The sequence below is a fragment of the Numida meleagris genome, chromosome 21 (assembly GCF_002078875.1).
Source record: "Numida meleagris isolate 19003 breed g44 Domestic line chromosome 21, NumMel1.0, whole genome shotgun sequence".
Lineage (NCBI taxonomy): Eukaryota > Metazoa > Chordata > Aves > Galliformes > Numididae > Numida > Numida meleagris.
The window spans coordinates 186689-211194 of record NC_034429.1 but is presented as its reverse complement, the minus strand read 5'-3'; the positions used below and the strand labels follow the sequence as shown (position 1 = coordinate 211194).

The following is a 24506-nucleotide window of genomic DNA, read 5'->3' as shown; positions in this document are numbered from 1 at the left end:
TCTCTGCAGTTGGCTTGTTTCCAATTGGAGTAGTTGATCTAGAAGTGCTGGAGAGTATATATCAGTGGACCTAGGAAGTTTCTAAAGTAGGAAGATGGATGTGATTTCCAGATGGAGTAGTGGGAGATGACGACTGGCCAGCGGTCTTAGGATTTCTTTGAGTTAATGCTTTAGAAAAGTGACACATTGAAAGCCCACGGGCAAGAAACATGTTCTGTGAAACCAGTAACAGGTCATCTGTAGGCTACAGTCATGACATCCTCACTACCATCTTCTCTTTCTTTCTGGTGCATGTGTAGATGCCCACAGGATTATTATTTATTGCTAATAATCTTCTGATTTAATTTCAGGCAAGTGAACAGATTTACTATGAAAATGTTCATGGTGAGAGACTTTCCTGATCCATTAAATGTTTTTCCTTCTTGACTGATATCTTTAATTGATTTGTAATGCAGCTTCACTGCAAGGAAAGTAGGGGGTGGCTCCTGTTCTTACAGGAATTCTTACATGCTCTTCAGGGCAGTTGCTCCTGAAGAGGAAAAAAAAAAAAGAACAGGTAGAGCTTTAAGGGTCCAGAGCTGGAATAAGTGCTTTTCAGGCCAAAAGTGGAAAGCCTGGCTGACTGAAGGTACCTACTGGTGTTAAAACTGTCTGGTACATGATGTTCTTTTTGCTTGAGGACTCAGGTAACTATTTCTTCTTCCTTTTGAAACATGAGTACATGGGGATACCGTTCAGTAAATGTATTTTTCAACAAGAAATAAGTACATGCAATAGTAAGCGCAGACACTTCCAAAATATTTCTCCTTTCTTCCTTGTAATTAGCATAAAATCTTTCTGCACTGGAAAACCCAAAGTAGAAATAAAACATCACTTCTTGGAAACCAAAAGACAGGAGACCAGATGTTTGAGTACAAAACCAGTGCTAGCGGTTTTGCCGTGCCACTCATGAATGAAACAAAGCTTTGGGACCGAGCTATAAAATACAACTGCAGCAGAGTGGAATAAATACCTACAGTAATTCTATTGGGGATTGATAATGTTTTTACATGCTAGCATTACATATTGCATGTAAACAGAGTACCACACAAAAACAGGTTGAAGAAGCAGTGTACAACTGGGTCCTCAAGCCAGTGTTGGCCCATCTACTTTGTATTTACTAGTGCTGTGCCATTAACTTTCTATAACAGTGTGCAAGTTGTATCTGCAGAGCTCCTACAGACCTGTAAAAAGTCTGATGCCAGAAATATGATTGAATTTTCTTTGTCTGCTCCTGAAAATTAACAAAAACTTGTAAAACCTGAGTTAAAATCAATTCAAGGGGAAAACAGCAGCGTTTAATCATGATACTGAAATATGTTACATAGAGAGACTGAAGAATATAGGTCGTTTTCCTACCAATTCTATTTAAATCCCAATTCAGCTTTTCATCACAAGCTGAAACTCTCTGGATTTCTTGAATTTACAGCATTAATAAAATCAGGAATTAATAGCTCGGAACACTTTGCTTAATTTTTCTTGCTGCCTAATCTACTGGTCTGAAATACTGAAATAGTTATGAGAGACTTTCTGTTAAAAATCACTGGCACCTCAAAGGAGTATGGTATAAGACTGGTGTTGTAGGCAGGTGCCCAAATGGAATAAGTGTGCAGAAATTCATGTCTTCTGAAAACTGGTTGGCTGAAGGGAATAAGGGCATGGGATTAATGGTAACCATTTCCAGTCTAGCAGCCCATTAGTAAGATTTTTTTCTATGTTAATTTAACATATATAACTCAAAATTTGGGACTGAAGAAATTTGTGTATTTAGGTTACAGAACTGCAAGTGTCATCATTGCACTGACAGATGGAGAACTCCATGAAGACCTATTTTTCTACTCGGAAAGGGAGGTAAGTCTTGCAAATTTTTAGCCAGAGAGACAGCAAAATGTCTAGTTCTGCTGCTTCAAAGGCAAAATATATCAGAAATCTTTTTTTTTCCTAGAGACAAAACTTTCATAGAATCCTAGAATAGAATCACAGAATGGCTTGGGATGGTAGGGACCTCAAAGATCATCTAGTTCCAACCTCCTTGCAGTGGGCAGGGTTGCCAACTTTCATGTCCTTCAGACATGAATCTTAGAGATAAACATTAACAACAGCAGCATTTCTGACTCATTAAAACTGAGACTGTTCATAGGAAAGAAGTTTTTTTTGACAATTTCCAGTAAAAAAAAAAAAAGTTTGGAGGTAGAAATAATTTACAGCTGTAAAGTTTCAGCATTTACTAAAATGATTTGGGAAATCCCTGAATCTGTAACAAATGTTTCCATTTCCAAGTTTCAAGTATAGATATTGAACACCATCCTTAACATATTATCCAAAATATTAGATGCTCAGTAGTTAAACTTGACAGATTTTCTCTATAATGTTCCTACTGAAGACTTCAATCAAGTTAAGATGTCTTGAACTTGGAAGATGGTGTTGTTACATCAATTTGCTATGGACAGGTCTTTTCCTCTCAGTTTGTCCAAGGCAATTTTAAATCCAGTAACAAAAAGAAGGGTTATGTTGTAGATGAAAAACAATATTGCTGAAGCACAAATGTCAGGAATGTAAAGCTTCTTTTTCTTATTTTCATCTCCTTTTCTTCCCTTCTGAAATCAAAAATTCACAAGAAAACCATGTTTGTTTTTAGAGGTGAATGAACTTGAGATGTCAGAAGTGTTATATTTATTTTGGTTTGGGGAGGAGCAGTTATTGAGCTAGCAGAACTGAGATCTTGGCCTCAGATTATACACGAAGTTGCTTCAGTTCTTTGCCTTTAAGTTTCTTGGTGTAAAGGTAGAATGATGCATTCCTTGTAAAGCTCTTTGCTGTCTAGCAGACTCGGCTCCATCAGCATTGTACTGATATAATTTGACTTCATACTGTCTTCTCTGGAGATGGGTTCTCAAAGAGCCAGGTATTCCTGTTCTAATGAATATCATTAAATTACTTTATTCACATTTACACAAGAAACAGCATTTAGAACTGTTGCTTTTTGAATCGTAAACACAACTTCATCTGCAGGCAAAGTAGCCTGAAAAAAATTAAATATACGTTCACCCTTGAAAGCATAGAATCATAGAATGGCTTGGGTTGGAAGGACCTCAAGGATCATCACATTCCAACCCCCATCCCACAGGCAGGGCTGCCAGCTGCTAGATCAAATGCTGTATAAAAAAAATGGACTGCTAGTTTTGTAGCAGAAGGAGTGAAAAGTCTCTTTACCTATGGATACCATGCATCCAGGAATAGATACCAAAATATTTACACTGCCTGGAGATAAAAACTAAAATATTTTAGGCTACTATTACACCATTATTATTTACACTAAGTAATGCAAAGGAAAATTATTTAGTCTGTCATAAGTGTGTTTGATAAACAACTTTAAGAAAGTAGGAGTACAGAGGAAGATGAGATAACTAGGTTTAAAAAGAAACAAAATATGTTGGGCTTTGTTTTACTAGCCAAATAGCATTCTAGTAGCAGATAAAATCTGTTTCTGCAGAATCAGGGAGAAAAGCTTTTAAAGCTCTCTTTTGGGCAAGACCTCATTGCTCCTTTTATGGAGAAAGCCTAAATTCACAAGTAAGGTCTTTGAGAAGCCTGCATCCATTTGAGTTCATGTCATCCTTCCTTTCCTCATTCCAGGCCAATCGGTCACGAGAGCTGGGAGCAACAGTATATTGTGTTGGTGTGAAAGACTTCAATGAAACCCAGGTAAATGAGTGCTCGTTGTGTCTACTGGGGTATTTGGCAAAGGCATTTGGCACAGGCACAAAATCCAGACTCACTTTTCTCTCTCTGTTGACTGCTTGGCAGTCTGAAGTGTCTACCTGAAGTGCATTGGTCTGTGCATTAATTTTTAAACCCCTTCTGCCTTCACCTCCCTGTGTGGAGAAGTGTCCCTCCACCCATGTGCCATAATGATTGTTGGGGAAAAGCAGGGGAAAGGCACAGGAAGATCAAATCCATCTGGTGCAAGCTGTAGATAGAAGAAGGTTGTGGGGGCTTTGCTTTTTAATGCGTAGTTCTGTGACAGAAAAGTGCAAAAAAAAAAAATTGCCATGTAGCAATATCTCAGTTTTGTGGGAAAAAAATAATCATCTTCATTAGTGACTCTAATATTTTACTGTGTTTTCCCATTAACTTGACAGAATGGCTTCTGAATGTCATGAAATTTAGTATGTCCATGAATTATATTTCCTGTATAACATTAACTACAAATGGTCCAATCTCTCTCCTGACAGGGGACATAATCCATTAGCAGTCCATGCAGAGTACTTATGGTAGTCGGTTTTTATTTGCAAGTGTATGAGAATGGAGAACTAACTTTTCATGTGCTGCCTGATGTCTAATTGATCTCATTCCTTGCATTTCTGTTTTATTTACTTTCACCACGCTGTCAGCTGGCGAGAATTGCTGACAGCAAAGACCATGTCTTTCCTGTGAATGATGGTTTTGAAGCCCTGCAGGGAATCATTGACTCTGTAAGTACTTTTAATCATATATTTGCATGTGTGCGTGTTAGCATTTGTGTTACCTGGTAGTTAAAGACTTAGTTTTCCTGCGTTCACGTGGATCTGCTGCCTAGTAGTAAATCACTTAAATGCTATGTCCAAAGAAATCTTTATTGGTGCTAATATTGCTCCTTCAAGACTGAGTTTAGAAACAGGCCAAAACAGAGGAAGCATTGAGCCCAAATATTTCAATCTTCACACATTTTGCTCCTTGACGTGACGTACCGGATTGAATTTACAACCTCCTTTGGGACAATCTGCAAAATGGCGGCTACAGAGTCAGTCAGCAGAGATATGAGCACACTCTATCTGGAGGATCAGAGCACTTTTTGGTCTCTGTATTCCCATCTGATTAACATAATTTCTGTCCTGATGGGCACTGCACTGCTCACCTGCACAGAATGAGGGAAAGAATCCTGCTCTGTGTGCCCAAATCCTGAAAACTCTCCTTTCTACACCTGGCCTCCCAATGTGTTTTATTTTTTTCCCCCAGACTCATGTTTCCCAATTCAGACCTATCAACTGCTGGCATTTCCTTTTGGGCCTGGGCACAGCATGTGAGAGCTGGTGCATATGGATGGCTGCGAGGTTAGCAGTTCACTGGCAAAGAGAGAGGCAGCCTGGACCGACTCCTTTCCTATGCCTTGAGTACAAGTCATGCAAATAGCTTTGTGGTCTCTACTGGCAAAGAGCAGAGCCTCATAAGACGTCTCTATTTCTAGTTCTTAAAATGTTGAGTGGCCTTATTCTGTCTCACCCATGACCAGGGCCTCCCTTGCCTGAGCAGGAAAAGCAAGATATGATGTTTTCAGATCACTTTCATAGTTTTTCTTTTCTTTTGCTCATAATCATTCTAATTATATTGCTTCCCACAGCTACAAAGAGAGATGGGAAATCCTTTTAGGGACATGTGTTTTGTTCATTTTGGTGCAGGCTTTTTTTTTAGTTGATATAACACAGACGTAATATATGACTTTCCACTTGAATGTGGGGAGGGAAGGTTCACCAGGGGGGTCTCATATTTCTGTGTTTACGGCAGTTACACACTATTCTGACCACGTAGTACCATGCAAAAAACCCACTCCCTCAGCACAGGCAGTTTTCCCTAGTTCTTTTGCATGCAGATGGAATCCCTTGTGTATTGGCTTTCCAGACACTGTCCAAGTGTGGGGCTACGGCCTCAGTCAGGTGTTGCATCTCACTTAAGAAAGCAACAAAACAATCAAAAGCTCTGTTTTGCTTCCCAGACCTGCATTCCCTTTGCAGCTCTTTTTAATGAATTCCAGAAGCAGTCCTGACTCCCTTTCCAGTTGTGCTTAAGATAGAGGAAGACTTCAGCCTCTAGGAACTTTAGCTGACGGGTGCAAGATTTATTAGCCCTGGAAAGGAGGGTCACAAGAAGTAATTACACAGCAGTGAGTCTGATCTCCTGCTGATAGTGCTGTAGCATTGTTGTATGGGGATCATGCTTTCTCTCCCTTCCAGACATTCTGATTGCCAACACATACCCTATAAAGCAGATAGTGCCTTGCATTGAAGTGATTGCAATAGGCTGTGTAGAAAGAAGGTGTGTGAAAGGAATGGCGAGAAGGAAATTAATCACTCTGTAGAAAAATAAAGAGGCTGTTGTTTCTTGTTCTAACAAGCTGCCTCAGTCCTTTGTACCTGCAAAGTACCTCTTCCTTGGTGTAAACATAGTACTTAAGTTCACAGGAGAGCCTTTTCCTGTTGAAAGAGCCATGAGATTTGGAAGCCATGGACTTCTTTCAACTCTCTTGGAAATGCTGGCATAGCAAGGATGCGTTTCCATGCAAGAAAGGGATTGGTTAAGCTACTAGGTACTGGCTGATGTAACAGGGGAAGGGAATATAAAATGATGAGTCTGGCAGAGATTAGTGCTGGAAATCACTCTTGAGTTGTGTAGACTTGAGTTTGTTCTGGCCTGCAGTGATTTGATGTTCATGCTGAGGCAGCCCAACTCTTCCCTCCTCCCTTTGTCCCAGGGTGCAAATCTTTCCTCACCTTTTGCATGTGCAGAGGTGGTGGACTTTGAGGTTTCTCCAAGAGGGTGGGAGCTGGGGGAGGTAGGGCTTTGAGGCTGGGTCTGCATCTGCTGAGCAAAGCTGTTCAGGGTGGTGGGTCTGCACATGTCTCAGAACACCCTGCCCTTGCTTTCCAGCCAGCCAGTGGGAGCCAGCAGGTCTTCAGTGAGCAGCTGCAAGGAGACCTGCTCTGTGCTGTTAATGCAGGACTGTATCCCACTGCCTGAGCACCACCAAGCTATTTGGGCCGTGCTGGAGATTGTGCTTATATGAACTGAAAATATATCCCTATGCTGAAACATGAGTCTTAAAAGGAGAGCTGAAGGTATTCAGTACACTGTAGGTTCTGGTCCTTTCTCTCCTGTGAGTTCCAATGTGATTTTTTTTTAAATTAAGCAAATCAGTTGCTTTTTTTTCTCTCACTGAGGCAGTCACTGCTGAAGTTTCATTTTCCTCTATGTTTAATGGTGAGATTGTTTTGAGTTTGAGGAGTCGGGGAAGAACCTGGTAGAGAAGGCAGACACCTGATTGCTGCAAATTGAGAAACAAGTTGAAGAAACTCCAGTAATTTGTCATTTTCCTTTGTACTGGTTTTTATTTTTTTTTTTGTGAAAAACTTCTACAGATCATAACTTGTCAATTGAAAGCAAACAGAGCAAGTCTTAGGAGGAAAACCTGAAACTCAGCTTCATCTACGGCTCCATGTCTTGATAGAAGTGCTGGAGGCAGTGAAACATGAAGCAGCATGAAGTCAGGATAGGATCTGGTCATTGCTTTCTTTTGAGTGAGAAACATCTTTGAGAACTTACAGTGAATGCATCATAGGCCAAGTATGAGATATGATGGTTTTCTGCGCTTGTCCTGCACTAGCTGTTTACATGTCACCTGAAAATATGTATACTGTGTATGGGTGCTAGGGGGAGAGGGATGGGAGTTGTGTGAAGGTGAGATCAAAGTCATTTCATTTGCAAGTCATGTCCTGTATGCCTGAAATGCCTTCTGTCAGAGCCAAGCTTTCTAAATAGGCCAAAGAGAAAGTCAGTGACTCAAAACTCTTGGCTTAGGTAGCTAGGTTACCCATCTAAAGTAGAGGATTGTGGACTCTAGTCTCAACTATATGATGTTTCTTGTTACGTTCAGTGGTTGTGATCACATTTTCTACTTCTTCTAGCTTCCTCCAAATGCATCTTTTAAAAAATGGCTTAGGAGGTTGTGGCGAGGTGGGGGTTTGCCTCTTCTCCCATGTAACTAGCAGTAGGATGAGAGGTGATGGCCTCAAGTCGTGCCAGGGGAGGTTCAGGTTGGATATTAGGAAAAATTCCTCTCCAAAAGAGTCAGGCTCCTGAACAGGCTGCCCAGGGAGGTGGTTGAGACTCCAGCCCTGGAGGTGTTCAGGAAACATTTAGATGTTGTGCAAACATGGTTTAGTGGAGGAATATTGTTGTTAGATGGATGGTTGGACTAAATGATCTTGGAGGTCTTTTCCAACCTTAATGATTCTAGGTTTCTATGAGTTTACTGAGCACATGCATGTGATTGGACAGGAAACACTTCAGAAACAGATGACTGTTTTGTAGTTGACAACAGACCTTGTTATTTAGCAGTCCAACACAGCTCGGTAATGACCACCTCGCTGCAGAGTGTGGGTCACTCACACTAACAATGATTAGGCAGTAACCTTCCATTAAACTGCAGTATCTTGTTTGCTATTTAGAATTCCCAAATTTAGTGGGAAAAATGTATAAGTAAAACACAGTTGGTGTGGTAAAGCTTCTGGAAACTGACAGCTGCAGAATTTCACTCTTCCCTTTATTTCCAAAACTGGCCAGGTGACCTGCAGGTCCTCTCCTGGATCCTGCTCTTCGATACGTTGCCGAGCAGAAAGCTAAATGAGTCACAGATAATGCTAAATTCAGTTCTGTTCTGATAGAAACCATGACAAATAAAACCATTTCCCACTTCCATGAGAATTTGCTGCATTTCTTACTTGGCATGTCAATGAATATTAGCAAGAGATCATCCCAGGAGCACGTGTGAAGCTGGAATGTAAGTGGAGTCCTGATTTGGGAAGCAGAGCTTAGTCAGTAAACATGTGCTGCAGAAGACACTGGGATGCCTCCTCATCAAAAGCAAGCATACGCTTCAAATACTTTTCTGCACTGATGTCAAGGCAAGCTGCCTTAAGGCCGTGCAATCTGTTACCAGAACTGGAGTGTTGCAGTTCTGAGTATGAAACTGAGGATGTGGAGTCAGCTCTCCCATGTGCTCCATTGGAGTTGTTGACTGGTGCTCAGCTGGGAGGTTGTGTCACTGCTGTAGCACGTCACATTGCTTTCCTGGGGAGCCGGCCCAGTGAATGAAGTGCACCTACAAGATGCACTTCATTCAACAAGAGTGAGCTTTATGGACATGAATATGAATTAAACTGAGCTGGAAAGGAGCTCTGTATCATCTAATTGAGGCACCTGCTTTCCACCCTCCCATCTGACTTAGCTTACAGCGTGGTTTTTTTTTTTTTGGCAAGTAACTGGATAGAAATTGTGAACTTCAAACTCAGTCTTGTGTGGTTTTACTTCATTTTTTTTTTTTAAATGAAAATATTTATTGTATTTTTCATGCTTTTGTTTCCAACTCACTTTCTTCCTTCCTCTTTCACTTTATTGCTGAAAGTCATAGAACGATAGAATCGCTCAGGTTGGAAAAGGCCTTCAAGATCATCAAGTCCAACCATAAAGTCAATTAAGAGAAAAAATGTACATTAAAACATCTTGGTTGGGGGATGCTGAGGGTGAGGGGGAAAGAAACTAAAGGGGAATTTGGAAAAATATGGAAAGAGTCTATTCTTAAATGAGACATTTTTTCAGTGGAGGGGAAAAATAGTTGAGGAAATGTCAAGTCTTACTGGAGTTCATTAGCCCTGCCAGTCTCTCTGGGAGAAAAATGCTGTCTCTTCAGAGAAGCAGAACTAGGAATGAATAAGGCGTGTGCAGCAGAGGATTTGACCCCATGTGGATGGATAGCTAGCTACATGTGGGTACTTAGGAAGAATGTCCTTAGGGTCCTCCTTTTCTTTGTTGTTATTGTTGTATTTTCCATTCTCTGCCTTTCAAATTCTTCTGATGCTTTTCTGCTCAGCTCTCAGCTGTTGACTTTCTCTTTTTTTTTTTCCCTCCTAACAGTTCCTGTGTAATCTTGTTCCTGCAAATCTTCTTTCTCCTCACTTGTCAGGCTGCCAGTGACTCAGATGGTTCTGCTTCCCTCCGTCCCTTGGTACCCTGTCAGTCTCTACCAGCCCTTCTTCTGAGTAACTCAAGCTTTTGTTTTAAACTTTAAAGAAATGATAATCATAGCTCCGTGCAATTAGATGTTTGAGGCAGAGAGCCATGATTACAGATAAAAAGAAAAAAATACAACAGATTATCTCCTACAGAATTTATTGTGTTGGTTGCTTCGCTTTCCTTACAGATGTTTCAATTTAACGTTGGGAAAATAATTTTTGTGTTGGATTTGAGTCACGATGCTTGGCTGACATTTGCTTGCCTCTCAGAGCTGACCTAAATTTTGATCAGCACTGCATCGTGTAGGGGCTGCTCAGCCCAGCCCTGAACACCCACCGCTCTTGGTCACTGCTGCTACTTTCACGAGGGCTCCCGTATGCTGTCACAAGTTTGATGACTGTGTACAGCGAAGAATTGGAGTCTTCAGAGGAGGGGGAAGGCTGCTCCTTGCAAATAACAGCTTGAGAAATTCTAATATAGCACTGCATCCAAATCTAGTGTGGTCCTCTTGACTTGCAGGTAGTCTGCCAAGCCTGGTGCTGAAGTATTTATGTAAATCACTGCCTACATGTAAAGTAGTTGAAGGCAGTGCCAACCCTTATGAAAAAATACTGCTTGATTTAAGTTTCTTGCCAACTTAATCTAAATGGGAACAAGCCCATTTTAAATCAAGAAAAATTGTCCTATATCTTCATTTTGCAATGTTGAGTTAAGCATTTACATGACAACAAGTGCTCCCTCAAGCTTTTGTATTTGTGTACCTCCAGAGAAACGATTCTCAGGCATTTCATGACATTTGTTTTCTGTCTTTTAGATTTTGAAGAAATCATGCATTGAAATTCTGGCTGCAGAGCCTTCCAGTATATGTGCAGGAGGTAAGTGTAAATGCAGGTTCTAGCTGTTGACTCATACCACTCCCTCTTTGTGTGGTTGTTCCAATACGATTGTGCTATGAACACTGTGGCTTTAAAGTCCTAGCAAACATCTCTACGTTCTGCAGAACCCAGCCATTTCAGAAGAAAGCTTGAGAACCATTTGAGCATCTTCCATCTGCTTCCTGTGAGCTCTGCGTTTTAAGAAGTGTTTCCTGTTTGTTGAATGTGTCGCGGCTGGTTTAGTAGAGAGGTTGGGAGCAGAGCTGAGCCTTGCAGAGTAGGATGAGACCCTGATAAGTTCTGCATCTTACATTCTCAAGTTGGTAGTCCAAGTAAGAAAGCCAATTGCCAGTGCTTCTTTGTTTTCACTTCTGTAGCAGCTGGTTTAATCAACTGTCTTGCATCTCCTAATCCTGGAGTGACTATCTATATTCCTAAACATATACAGGTAGTCTAATTTTCCTAAGGGATGCAAGATACCAGGCTAAATGCTCGGTAACTGTGAGGGATTTGTTTTGCATTCCAGGGATGCCACCATGTTAGTTTGTTTTTTGAAGACAGTATGGCATAATTGACATGAACCATAGTTCTCAGTCATGTATTTCGGATCTTGGTTGACCGTTTAAATAGCTCCTTTGTTTAAGAAAACAGAGGCTCCAAAACAAGTTTCTGTCTGAGTGTGATAGATGGCCATTGTTGTGGCACTGATACAGTGCAGTGATGTTCCATGAGGAAATGAAGTATATATAAATGGTTATCATAGAATTGCTCAGGTTGGAAAGATCATCCAGTCCAACCTCAACCTAGCCATACTACCATATCTCCAACAACCCACTGCTAAATCACGTCCCTGACTTTACAAATAGATAGAGATTTGTCATATTTACCCAGTGACAAAACATGATGCTTATGTAATTTCATAAGCCAGAAGATGACTTATAATCACAATTTATAATTAACTCTTTCTAATATGCCTGTTAGTTGCTTATATGTCTGATCACTCCCATCCATTGTGTCTTAATGAGAATTTAGGAGTAAAGTAAAGCTGTATCCCATGAAGCTAGCTGAGAAAAAAACATAAAGGGGATTTATGTAAACTGGAATTTTCCCAGGACTTCACAAGAGGAGCAGTGATAAGCTTGAAAAATAGCAGCAGTTACTTAAATGTTCAGTTGAAGGTCTAATCTCTAAGTTTGGGCAAATACTCTATTAATAATGTTCCAACTGCAGCTAATTGTAACAGTTAGGACTTTGAGATTAATGGAAGTGACACTAAGTGAGAATTAGGTCCACTGGAGACTTTTGGAGATAAACTTATGTTTTCTTTATTTTGTGCTCATTCTTGAAGACCAGGGACAGTTTGGTTTGGGTTTTTTTGGAAGGAGAGAACAAGGGCTCTGTACCCAAGGCAACTCTTGCACTGCAGACCAGTCCCAGACACTTAGCAGCAACACATCTGTCTGAAATGCTGGTTTCCAAATGGCATGGTTTTGCATCAGGATAGAAGTACAGTGTGCGTGCTGGATCTGTTCATTTCAGTCCCAAGCAGAGACAGAGAATCACCATGGTTAATCTGACGTCATTGATACACTATTCTTTGACTGTACGTGAACTCTTATTCCCCAGCAGTTGAGACTTCTGTGATTTCTCTTAAGTATTCATCAGCCCCCGCACTCCAGAACACAGCTTTTCTCCCCTGTTCTTCCCAAATGCTCTTGGACAACACATAATGGGCCTGTCAGGCAGCTTCCCTGGCTAGATGTGGTGGGATGATTTGCAGCTTGGCTGTAAATGAGTGGGACCTGGAAGGGAGCCCAGATTCCAGAGCAAATCTGCACTTTTTTATTTTTACAAGTACAGTGTATGAGTCCTTAAGGGAGATGAAAGAAGATGGGGACTGTAAAGTACAAGGAGAAAATTTTGAGTCTGCAAATGCCAGCTCCTTGTTGCTCCTTGGGATTTTAAAACTAGGGTGGTTATTTCTGATGCGCTGTGATTCCTCCTGCATTGTCTTGGGTTGGAAACATCTTGTGTTCGATTGTCACTCACCAAAAGCAACATCAGTGGTACTATCTGAATGTCCCTCTTAGATAGCAACAGGAACTGTGGGGCTTGGCTCCTTCCCCGTGGATCTGCTGCCAGAATATGATGCGCCTTGTCCAAGTGACCATCCTTTGCCTCCCTATGGATCAATAATCTGCTGTTTGTTTTTGGCTACAGAGTCATTTCAGGTTGTCGTGAGAGGAAATGGATTTCGACATGCCCGTAACGTTGACAGAGTACTCTGCAGCTTCAGGATCAATGACACAGTCACTCTCAGTAAGCTGATTTGATTTCTTTATATATATATTTTTTTCCTGAGTTTGCACTAGCAGGCATTTGCCTGGAAAACATATTGAATTTTCAAATACTTTGGCTGCGAAGCCAATCATTATGGGATGAGGAGAAATTGCAGAAGGGAAAACCAGCCTCAGCACATGGCTCCACGAGGGTAGGAAGAAGACAGGTAGGAACTGTTAAGCTTGGATCCATGGAGAAGGGTAAAGGCATATAATCATGGAATCATTAATGTTGGAATAACCCAGCTCCTGGGAGGTGTTGTTTGCTGACAGAAGTGACAGGCACATTAAAGCCTGAGTGCCCAGTGTTTTTGTGAAGGGTACTGAGAACCATTTAACTGGAGGAATTAACGATCCTATTGTTCTCATCTTGTATACCTGTAAACCCACATAGGAAACCAGATTGCATATTTCATAGCTAATACCACCAGTGACAGTAGAATTCATTTTGGCTAATATGGGATCTATTCAGGTGGTGTTTTGGAGGTAGCCCTGATTCTTTTTATACATAAAATAAATGCATGAATTAGTTCCTTACATGTCAAAGTCTAATGCCTTGACGTTAGACTTGCTCCTACTGCAACATCTGTGCAATTTGCTTTTTGAGGAACAGTTTGCTACCAGTTTGCCTTGTGAAGAATGTCACTAAGCATTCAGAGCAGGCACATTTATAGGACAGTGAATGTGTAACTTGTCCTGAATGCTTCTTTGCTGTTACGTTGGCCTCTTCTGTAGTAGGCACGTTTGGGAGTTGCTGGCTCTTGTGAGAAAGCTTGGCTGACTGTGGCTCGTATAGTTGCTTAATTCAGATACAGTGGATATTGGGGATGTGAAGAGCAAAAGTTGGAGTACAAAGAGTAGAAAGGAGCAGATGGGGTTGGAGAGGGGAATAGGGAAGGAGAGAGATACAAATCAAAGCAAAGAGTGGTCAACCATGGTGAATTTATTGCTGTGGGGGCACTTCCATGCAGCCACAGAGAAAAGTATTGGAGATGTGTGAAGAGGTGAGAGATGGCTTTCAAAACAGAATGGTACCAGGCACTCACAGGTTCCTGCTTGTCTTTCAAGCTCCATGAAATTTAACCCAAGACTTACATGTCCAGAACTCCTTAAATCTCGATCGTGGCTGTGTGTGGGTGTTGAAACATGCTTGGTTTCTCTTGAGGGTTCAGGCCCAAAGTTTTCACAGAATCAAAGAATTGTAGGGGCTGGAAGGGACCTCTAGAGATCATCCAATCCAACCCCCCCTTTTTGTTTGGATCGTGTCTTATGAAGTCTTCTGTATTTCTCTAAGCTGGGCAGGAACCTTCCCTTCTCTCTCCACTCAGAAGTTTCCAATGGAAATCAAACTTCTGTTCAAATATTTGGAAGTTTCCTTTTCATCAAATGTCCAAAATCATTTGGTACAAACTCAAAAGACTTTAGATTTGATTGCTGTCTGCTGTTTTTCAGTTAAAACATGGAAATCTTGCATCAAACACATCATTTGGGTGAAAAGTTTCACTTTATAGAGGAGCTGTTTTCAGTTCAAGAGAGAGGTTAGCAGAGGATTTCTCAGGAGGTTTTCTTTTATGTTAAGAAATGCATGGGTGTGTATAGAGGGAGTTATAAGAGCTACAACAATACTACTCAGCATAACAGAAGTCTCTAAACTTTCAAGTTTAGGAATGCCCATGTTCCCTGCTATGGCTTGACCTGGCCTTCTTTTAAGTCCTGAGCATTCTTCAGACCAGATATCCCTTTGAGAGACTTGTCTTGCTTCTGAGCTTCTAAATGAAGACTGGTTGGGTATTTCAGTGTGCAGTATTTCAATTTTAGGACAACCTGGGGCAATATTTGCAACCTGTGCAAGAGGGGATAAGAGCTACACTTGTGTTATTAAATTACACCCTTACTTTCGTTGTGGTTGCACATAATTATTTTGAATATGGCCAAAACACAGTATTATTTTTCTTATAATGTGACTTTAGCTTGAAGCAACATCCTAAGCAATTAAAATTATGGCTCACATTGTCAGTTATGTTGTTTTTTTTCTAACTCAAATTCTTTGACTGAGAAACCTGAGGGCTGCAGGGGGTCTCTTAGGAAGAAGACTGTTTTTCCTGCTGGTGAAATGAAAGGACTGTTGTTCTTGCTGTTTATTGCAGTCAGGAAAGAGGGGTCATTTTCTAAAAGCTTCAGAGGAGAACAGCAAGCAGGTGGTACCTATGAAACTGCACATCCTGGGAATTAAAGGGATTTGGGCCAATGTGGCCAGAAAATGGCATTAACTAATGTCACAGTTTGTGGACAAGCAAAGAATAAAACACAGTTATCAGCACTGCAACTGTAGGCATTAACTTCAAGATCACCCTTCAAAACATGTCACTGAGTCAGAAGGTGATTAAGAGCCACACTATCTCCTGACAATAATCTGGCACGGCATCTCAATCTTGAAAGCTACAGTGTGAGCAGGGAATGTGATATGACTAACAGATAAAATTAGAGCAAGAACATTAGCTAAATCCTGAGCTGAATTTCTGACTGTAAAATATGCAGTGGTACAACTGGCAGTCTCAACAGTATTGCCTTTAATCCACTGACCTCAAATCTCCCAATGAACTTTTTCGGGGTGTGCTTTACAGTGGGTTAGCATTACTGGGGAATCTATTTTCAGTGCAGTTGGGCTGATAAACAACCACAGAAGGAGATTAAGCAGCATGTGAAGGAAAGCAAAAGGCAGATGTGAGCTCAAGGGAAATGTGCTTTCTGGAGCAGAGATGAAGATGATGCTGAAAATAATCGTTGCAGTGGGACAACAGTCTTTGTTTTGGGAGACTTTTTTTTCCCTTCCCAAGCTACCTATCCAGCACCCAATTGAGTTCAGTAAGAAATGTTTGGGGCGCATCCTTGCTTAAAGGGGATTCTGGTGGACACCAAATGGAACATAAGTCAACAGTGAGCCACTGTACCAATAGAAACCAAATCAGGTTCTGGGTTGCATCTGCAGGGGCATTGCTAACATAGATAGAGGTGTGGTCATCCAATTCTGTTCCACTCTGCTCTGCTTGCTGCATCCAGGTCTGCACCCACAGTTCAAAAAAGCTGCAGGCAGACTGGACACGGTCCAAAGGAAGGCCATGAAGATGATCCAAGGGCTGGAGAACCTGCCTTACATGGAAATACTGAAAGAATTAGATGTCTTTGCCCTAGAGAAGAGGGGACCCCCTGTCACAGTATTCCAGTACTTGAAGGACAGCTACAAGGACAACAGAAGCTCTCTCTTCACAAGAGCACACATAGAGAAGATGAGGGGCAACGGGCACTTCACTGGGTTAGGTTCTGTCTTGACATAAGAAAGACATTTTTTCACAGCAAGATCAACCACCCACTGGTACAACATCCCCGGGGACGTGGTGGAATCCCAGTCTTGGTTTTTATAGTATAATTTGACAGTATTGTGCTAGATAATCTCATCTAGGCTCCCTTTTCCCATGAAAGGTTGTACCTGATCATCTCTCAAGGTCCTTTCCAATCTGGGAAGATTGTAAGAAAAAGATTGAAAGAAGAAAGCTCAGAGCGGAATAGCCTGAAAGATGTGGGCCTTGGCCTTAATTTCTAATTAGAAGTTTTAAAATATGTCTGTATCTTACAGGTCTTAAAGTGTTGGAAGCTGTACATGTAAACTTCTACTCTAGATTTACAGATGGGGGAACTGAAGTACAGTAAAGGTACCTGCTCCCAGTGAGCTTATCACAAGCAGGCATGTGGTCTCTGACCCACAGCCTAGTTCTCTTCCTCCCAGTTCATGGGGGTCCTTCAGTAGCTAGAGACTTGGTGCAGATCTCCTTTTTCAATGGCCATCCTTCTTTTCTCTCCTATGTAAAATCTGTTCAGCACTTTATTTGCTGCTCCATTTTTTCTCTTGTCGATAGCTTGAAAGTTCCCTCTTTACTTGAGGCTACACTGGCTATGACCTGCCATCTGTGCTGCATCCCAATAGCTTCAGAGCTCAGCTTCCTGGCTCTGATGCAAGACATTCATTCCTGGAAACACCCTAAAGTCTTCATAGAGCTGAGAATGTCATCCATCATCTTTTCTCTATTCAGTGCGTCCCATCCGTGGAGACACAAAAACATCCAGTGTTGCCAATGGGAGGAACTGATTGCGAGGGTTACTTCACTCCCAAACACTGTGACCTGGTGCTGGTGGGGGTCAGGAAAAGACTCCTTCCTCCTTTTTTTTTTTTGTGTGTGCTGTCTCTGTATCTGAATAATTTTTTTTACAGTGTCCATCAGCATCATTTCACAGTAGCTTTCAGGAACGTTCAACTTCTCTTATTGCAACCCATGGGCTTTTTTTTTGCTTGAAGCTGTCTTCTTATGTCCACAAAATGACCATGGAAAATAAGGATGAGGGCCAAGTACATCCCCCACTCTCTGACCTGGTGTATTCATTGTGCTCTGAATCAATGCATAGGTGAAAAGTGAGCTCATTCTCCTTGGCACCACGCCAAGACTTCTCAGTTCATTTTGCACAGTCCTAGAGTGCTTGATGCGGTGACCTGGAAGCAAGAGGCCATAAACTCCATTTCTGAGTTCAAACTGTTCCCAGATTGGAAGAATCCAACAGTTGCTCATCAGTATTCCCAGATCCACGTCTCTCCTGGCAGAAATTGGCACAGCTTTGTTCAGTTGAAGATGCTCTACGTGAGAATATATCTCAATACTTTAGCTTTACTGCAGCCTGCAGCTCCAGCTTGTATTCTCCTTTGTCCGCTTAGATGCAAACAGTTTAACGTAAGTGTTAACTCAAAGGGAATTTGATGGAAACCTTATGGAGAGCAGGTGGCTCAGCTGTTTTTGTTTGCTTGAAACTTCTCGGATTCTGATTGTATCAGAGAGGGAGGCATTTTTAAAGATAACACTAAGCCAACGGATCCTGAAATCTTAAATTATCCCCGATGAGATGTAGACCAGCACGGCTAGGACTCGCTGAGGTTAAGGGAGTGAGCTAATAGATTTTTATTGGGATTACTGGCAGAGGAAAGTGGCAGGTGAAGTGAGCGTTGGCTCATAATGTTCATAGCTACAGGATAGAAAAGAAAATAATTAAAAAAAGGAACATCTGTAGAAACCATGAAGAATATTTGGCCGCACAGACTGTAATCAGATGCATGTTCAGCAGCAGTGTGTTTTCTGCCAGCAGCAGGACCTAGGAGAATTGGTTTCAGACTGCGCAGAGTTAAAATTAATTATCCAGTGCAGTGACTTATGACTGCTTTGTGGTGCTAAAATGTCTTTGTCTGCCCAGATTGTGCAGGATCCAGCAAAGATAGCTCTGGGCATGGAGGCAAGCTCTGTCCTAGGCAATTTAAAATTCAGTGGAGGGATGAAAGTTTGGTGAGGAAACAGCATGCACCACAGCAAAGATAGGACCAGACTTTTCGTGTTCTAGTGAATGCTGTGGACACTTGGCCAAAGCTGATTCTTTCAAATTAGCTGGAGTTTTTCAGCACCTGGTAACAGAAGCAAAGAAAAAGAGGCAAGGATGGTGATAGTACAGGATGCTGTGTCCCCAAATTGCCCAGCAAATGCCTTCTAAAAACAGTCTTCTGTTTTCGAAGCAGATTGCTTAATTTACCTTTTCATTCCTTTTTGTTTTTCTGGCAGCACAGTACTTTTCTTGTGATATCTTCCATACTTTCTCACATCCTGACTGCTCTTAGAACAGGAAAGTTCTGCTCTGCAGTTCCACTCCAGTCTCTGATTTCCCTAATTTCATGATACTTTAAGTCTCCATCAAATGTTTCCTTTTTTTTTTCCTAGTGGCTTTTCCCTCTTTCCATTACAGTACTAGTTAACATCTCCCACTGAGCAAACAAACTCCATCAGGATATTCTGAGGATGTGACCTTTGTGAAGGACACAAGCTATGCCCACGTTTCCCCTAGTATTAACAGACGTGTTTCTTGGGTGAAAACATACACCAAGGTGAGCTAGGCATCCTCTTTTGAAGGGTAGATGAAGTCATTACTTGATTAAAAAATAAATCCTAGAATAGCATGGTTTGGAAGGGACCTCAAAGATCATCCAGTTCCAACCTCCCTGCCATGGGAAGGGTTGCCACCCACTAAATCAGGCACCAGATCAGGTTGCTCAGGAGCCCATCCAATCTGACCTTGAATACCTCCAGGGATGGGGCATCCATGGAAATAAAGAGGAATAGTATGAAAATAGGAGGAAGAGTTGTGCTTCCCTCAAATGCTTTCCTGGCCTCTAACAAGTTGATGTGTGGGTACTTGGCTTTGTGTGAAGAAGTGTGATGGGCTCTATGGTAACTTCTCCATGGGCTTGAAGTGCAGCAAAGCATGCCCCTGATGGACTCCTCCTGGTAGTGACCCTGTCATACTGAAGCATGTGCTGCTCTCAGAGCTGCCAGTTGTGAGCATGAGCAAATTAATAGTGCGGTGCCTGCCAAGTTCTGTTAGCAGCTTTTGGGCTATGAGTGCTTGGTGAACAGAGCTGTAAGCACAGCAGATGAACAGAACAGAGACAAAAGAATGGCTCAGAAAAAAAAAATCCTTCCAGATCCCTTCTTTCCATCTAGAGATGATTATGAATGTGATATCATTGCTATGCGCTTATCTCTCTCTTCCCCCCATCCTCTAAACTCAGCTCTGGCTTTGACATTCGAAGCTCATGTGTCCCTACACATAACAGAGCAATCATAGCATGATCTCAATGTGGTTTTCATTACAGCATTGACAAAACATTCTCTCTTTATTTACGGGCCTTCTCATAGGCCGTTCAGTGTTCCAGTGTCTTTCTGCATTCCTACCTCCCCACAAAGTGGATCTGAAATAAAAACTTTGCTTGCGGAGTTGTCACAAGGAGTGGCATAATTAGAGTCAGCCAGGATGAACTGTGATTGGGCTTTTGTAGATGGTGCAGAGAATTATAGAGATACTTTGGGTTTCCAGAGGAGTAATGGAAGTACTCAGGCCCACGATGGCTCAGGGCTACCTATCTCATAGAATCCTACAATTATGAAGGTTGGAAAAGACCTCTAAGGTCATCTAGTCCAACCATCCACCCACCACCAATACTACCTACTAAACCACGTCCGAGTACCACATCGACCCTTTCTGTAAACATCTTCAGGGACAGTGACTCCACCACTTCCCTGGGCAGCTTGCTCCAAGGTTGGTCTCAGGTGTTCAAAGAGAGAACAACCTACTTAGCACAGATGTTCCCGAGGGAATCTCATGTGAGAGCAGACAGGTTCCCCTGCTTTGTCTGTACTAGCCTAACAGAAACCATAGTTATCTCTCCTACAGATGCAGAAGATTAGGTCAAAGTGTTTGGAGATGCACTTTAGTCAAACACAAATCACAAAACCCCCATTATTTAATAAGGGCTATAACAGAAGGAAATTGTTGGTCTGTGATGCATGGAACGTTTGGCAAACAGCTTTTGCAGCCTCTCCTGAACTAACATATTGCAGATATTGCAAGTCCAACAGTCAGCATTGGTAGTATTGAGAAGACAATCTGAAAGCGTTCATGCTTTCTGTAAGAGATCTTTGCAGTCAATTTTCAGTCTGCCCATTGGTTTTTGAATGAGCCATTAACCAAAGAGAAGGCTGTTTTAATTTCAGCTTGATTATATGGCCTAAATACTATCTTTCTTTGTCACCTTGGTTTTTTTGTTCCTCTGGTTTATGGAGTTTTGCTCTTCTATGTTAAAACATCGTGCATATATTGAGGCTGTTATTATTATAGTTGGGAAGTACTCCAAGTCCAGGCTTGCCAAAAGGCTACACCCTGCTAATGGCAAAAGAAACTACACACTAATGCTGGGACTAATAGATTTTACAGGCTACGGATAGCTGTTAAGAGGTATAGGAATGCTGGATAGTGAATTACGGGAATTTGAGCAGTAGAAAGTACCTTGTTGAAAGGGCATCTATAGAAAACAGATGTATTCTGGGGAGATGTTTGACCCTTCTCCATTTCTGCACACAGCTGTGAAGAGGTCATTAGTTTTAGCTACCTGTTTATACTGTGTCCTATAGACTTCTTTTACACTGAGAGCCTTATTTTGCTTGATGGAGTGATCAGGTGTGCACAGGTGAGGAGCAAAAAGCGTGCTCCTTCCTGGAGGTGGACTTTCTCAAAGGTGAAGCGCTGCAACGCTTCCCGAGGCTCTGCCCATAACTGGTGTCTGCAATGCATTTCTGTAAATCTGGCAAAGGATTCTAGATGACTTCTGCAGGGCTGCAAGGCCAGCTAGCGGCCGAGCTGAGAAGGGAAATTGTTTCCTGTGCAGCAAAATCAGCAACACGGAGCAGCCCCTGCCTTCCCAGCATCTCCACCAGCATCGTCAGCTGACACGAGTCCAAACCACAGCGTTCAGCTTTGGCATGAGATCTGGAGCTCAGGAGCATTGGGCCCATCTCTTACTGCACGGGAATACAGCAAGTTTTTATGGAGCCTGCAAAAAAAAAAAAAAAAGAAAAAAGAAAAAAATCATCCTTTCAAATGTGTCCTGCAGATAGAGGTGCAATAGCAGATGAGAAGTGTTGTTTTGCTTGGTTTCTCAATGTAAGTTTTCCAGGAAGGAGTCGGATGGCCAGAGTTTTGCAAACTGAACGGATCCTCTTTTGTTTAGAGCTAAGAAATAGTCACTCATTTTTGTGGCGAAACACGAGCATTCTCCAAACAAAATAATCTCTCCCTGTAGCCAACCCTGCCAGCCATGAGACTGATGCACTTTCTAGAAAGGCATAGTGCAGTGCAAGTGAGGGGATGGGAAAGGAGAGAAACAGAAACAAAAAGCTGAGGAGTTCCAGTGCAAAATCAAACCAGCTTTTGTTTTAGTGAGTGCTGGCATGGAGCATGCCTTGGCTGCTCTTGTTAGCAAAGGAGAAAACATGACACCAGTCTTCACTCTCTTGTTGTACGTGCACTGAGACAATGTCATAAACTGATGGGAGTTAATTATACCTTCATGAATCAGGGTGAAAACAACACCAGAATGCCACAGGGCAATGTACTCACCACCTGTATGCATCTTCCGTGCTTGGGCAAAGTCAGTGGGAAACGCTACCAGTTTGCTTGGCTACTCCACTGCAAAACTGAGTGCCTGCATGTGATGCAAGCTCACCATGAAGCCAGTGCTATGCTCTGTGTTATGTGAAGTGTCAGCATCGCAGTGTGCTTTAAATACCTGTTGTCTGTCAGGCTCTCTCTTCGTGAGAGTGTTGCCTTGTCGATGGTGTGGGGCTAGCAAGGGAAAACCCCATGCTAAAAACATCTGCTCTTAATGTTTAGCGTAGTGGAAATGTTAGTACGTGTTCTTGTAGTGAGGCTAAGGGAAAGCAGGAGTAATATATGGTACTTTCCAGGCCAGCAGCAAGAGCAGGGATCCAGAGGGATCACAGAAGCTTGAAGGCTGCTCTCAGTAGCCGAGTCATGATGCAGAAGTGAAGCCTGTCTGTGCAAACCGGACGGCTGGCTGCCATGTTTCATTTTTCAGCTGTTTGCCTGTGTGTTAACAGCCCTTAACAAAGCAATGCTGTGGGCAATGCAGAAATTCAAGTGTGTGTATATAGGCATGGGATTTGCTGGAAACATAAGGAAAACTTCAGTGAAAGCTACAACTTTTCAGTACCATTTCATTTTTTGACAGAGTGTAAAAAAATAAGCATTCCCGAACCTGCTTTAGGAAATCATCTTTTATTTACTGCCAAAGCAAAGAAATAGACCACTACGAAATAGGGATTATAATGTGCAATAGGAATTACCAGAACAATGTTTTTTCTTTCTACAATTCTGCATTCAGTTAAAACTTCTCTTGTAGGAATGTCTGGGAGAGAGAGCTTGACTCAGTGAGTCTTGCTCCTGCACCAAGGGGATAAATTCTTGCAGCCTCTATCTTGTCCCTTCTTCATGCTTCATTCACTGCAGTAAAATGTGCTGTGTAGCCCTGGTTCAGAGTGAGCCCTGCTGAGCTCTAACCACCAAGAATGGGGCCAGTGTTAGAGTTGGGTTGGGTTAGAGTTGGATTTGTCTTATGGCTGGGGTTAGAGTTGGGTTAGGGTTATGATTAGGAGTATAATTAAGTTTGATTTAAGGTTAGGGTTCGGTCTGAGTGTTGGTGTTAGGGTTATTGTGCTCCACTGCTATCACCCAGATCTTTATTAGACAACATCCATGTGAACAAATCTCCTAGCAGCCAAGATTGAACAAGGCTCACAGCTGATGCTTCTTTCAAGATTACCACACTCTTTGGCTTTTGTCTCTTCGTGGCTTTTCCTTTTTCCATTGGCACCTTAAATGGAATTGTAGCTCAAAAACAAATGACCGGGCAGAATAGACCAGTTCAACTATTCATTAGATTGCTAAACAATTTGGCTAAACTCTCATTTGTGCTCCTTTCCATCCCATTTCTGTCAGTGATGCCAGTTAGGCGCTGAACGCTGGCTGTTTCTTATCTTCCTTCCACGTTGCCCGTGTTAATGCTCCCTGGGAAGATAAGTGAGTTCACTGTGCAGTTATGAAGTTGTTTTTCTTGGTTGTAGACCCTGGTTTTACTTTCTGTATTTCAAACAGCAAAACAAGGTGGTGATATATTGCTCTGCTGTTTAACACAGTGCCGTGGAAGGAAGGACTCCTCCAACCTACAGTGTATGGTGATGAGACTTAAGATTTGGATTTATGATAGGATTGAAATCTGCCAAGATCTCAAAGAAAATTAAAATTTTAACTGGAAATTTTTAGGAAATCTGACAATACTTGCTAACTGCTCTCATTTCATATATGTGTAAGCATATCTAGAGAAGACCCTAGAGATGGTTCTAACTACAGCTGGAAGAAAGCTTCCTGATGATGCAGTGACACGCTTCTGGAAACTGCTGATTCAGCAGAATCAAACTGTTCTGTAGGAATGTGTGGTTTCCAGCCAAAAGTAAAAGAAACCAGCCTGTCTGCCTGGTTTTCTGCCAACTTGCCTCATCTCTGGTCAGCTGGCAAATGGGCTGGGAAGTTCCTTAGGATCCCCATTTCTCTGGTGATTAGGGAGATAGTATGAAGTTCTGAGTCTACAAATGAGCGTTGGCTGATGTTCCTGTTTCCAAGGCAAACTCCTATTGTTATTTTTTTTTCACTCTGCTTTAAAAACTGTAGCAGAGGTAGGAAGGTTTAATTTAGGTTCAGACAACTCTGCCTTGAAGTTGTGAGATTTTCCATAAATACAGTTTTTTTCATCCAGCTTTTATTTCCAGTCATAAGTGATCTATTGCACTGGACTTGTTGGCCCTTGTGGGTCTCTTCCAACTTGAGATATTCTACGATTCTACATCCAAGCCTCCTGTACAGAGAGGCTGTGACGATTTTCTCTGCACATTCAGAAAGCTTTGGGTCTTCAGTTCTGTTGTGACTCAGATGT

General features: G+C 41.9%; 1 protein-coding gene across 4 annotated transcripts in view; it reads left to right on the top strand.

Moving 5' to 3' along the window:
* The window catches only part of ANTXR1 (anthrax toxin receptor 1), a 97077-nt gene that overhangs the window by 12441 nt on the left and 60130 nt on the right, over positions 1-24506 (top strand). For all 4 annotated transcript variants that reach the window (XM_021375010.1, XM_021375006.1, XM_021375009.1 and 1 more), the window contains exons 5-10: positions 351-384; positions 1811-1890; positions 3676-3744; positions 4434-4514; positions 10679-10739; positions 12960-13058. In XM_021375010.1, coding sequence (XP_021230685.1) covers positions 351-384; positions 1811-1890; positions 3676-3744; positions 4434-4514; positions 10679-10739; positions 12960-13058 — 424 coding nt within the window. The remainder of the gene's footprint in view (positions 1-350; positions 385-1810; positions 1891-3675; positions 3745-4433; positions 4515-10678; positions 10740-12959; positions 13059-24506) is intronic.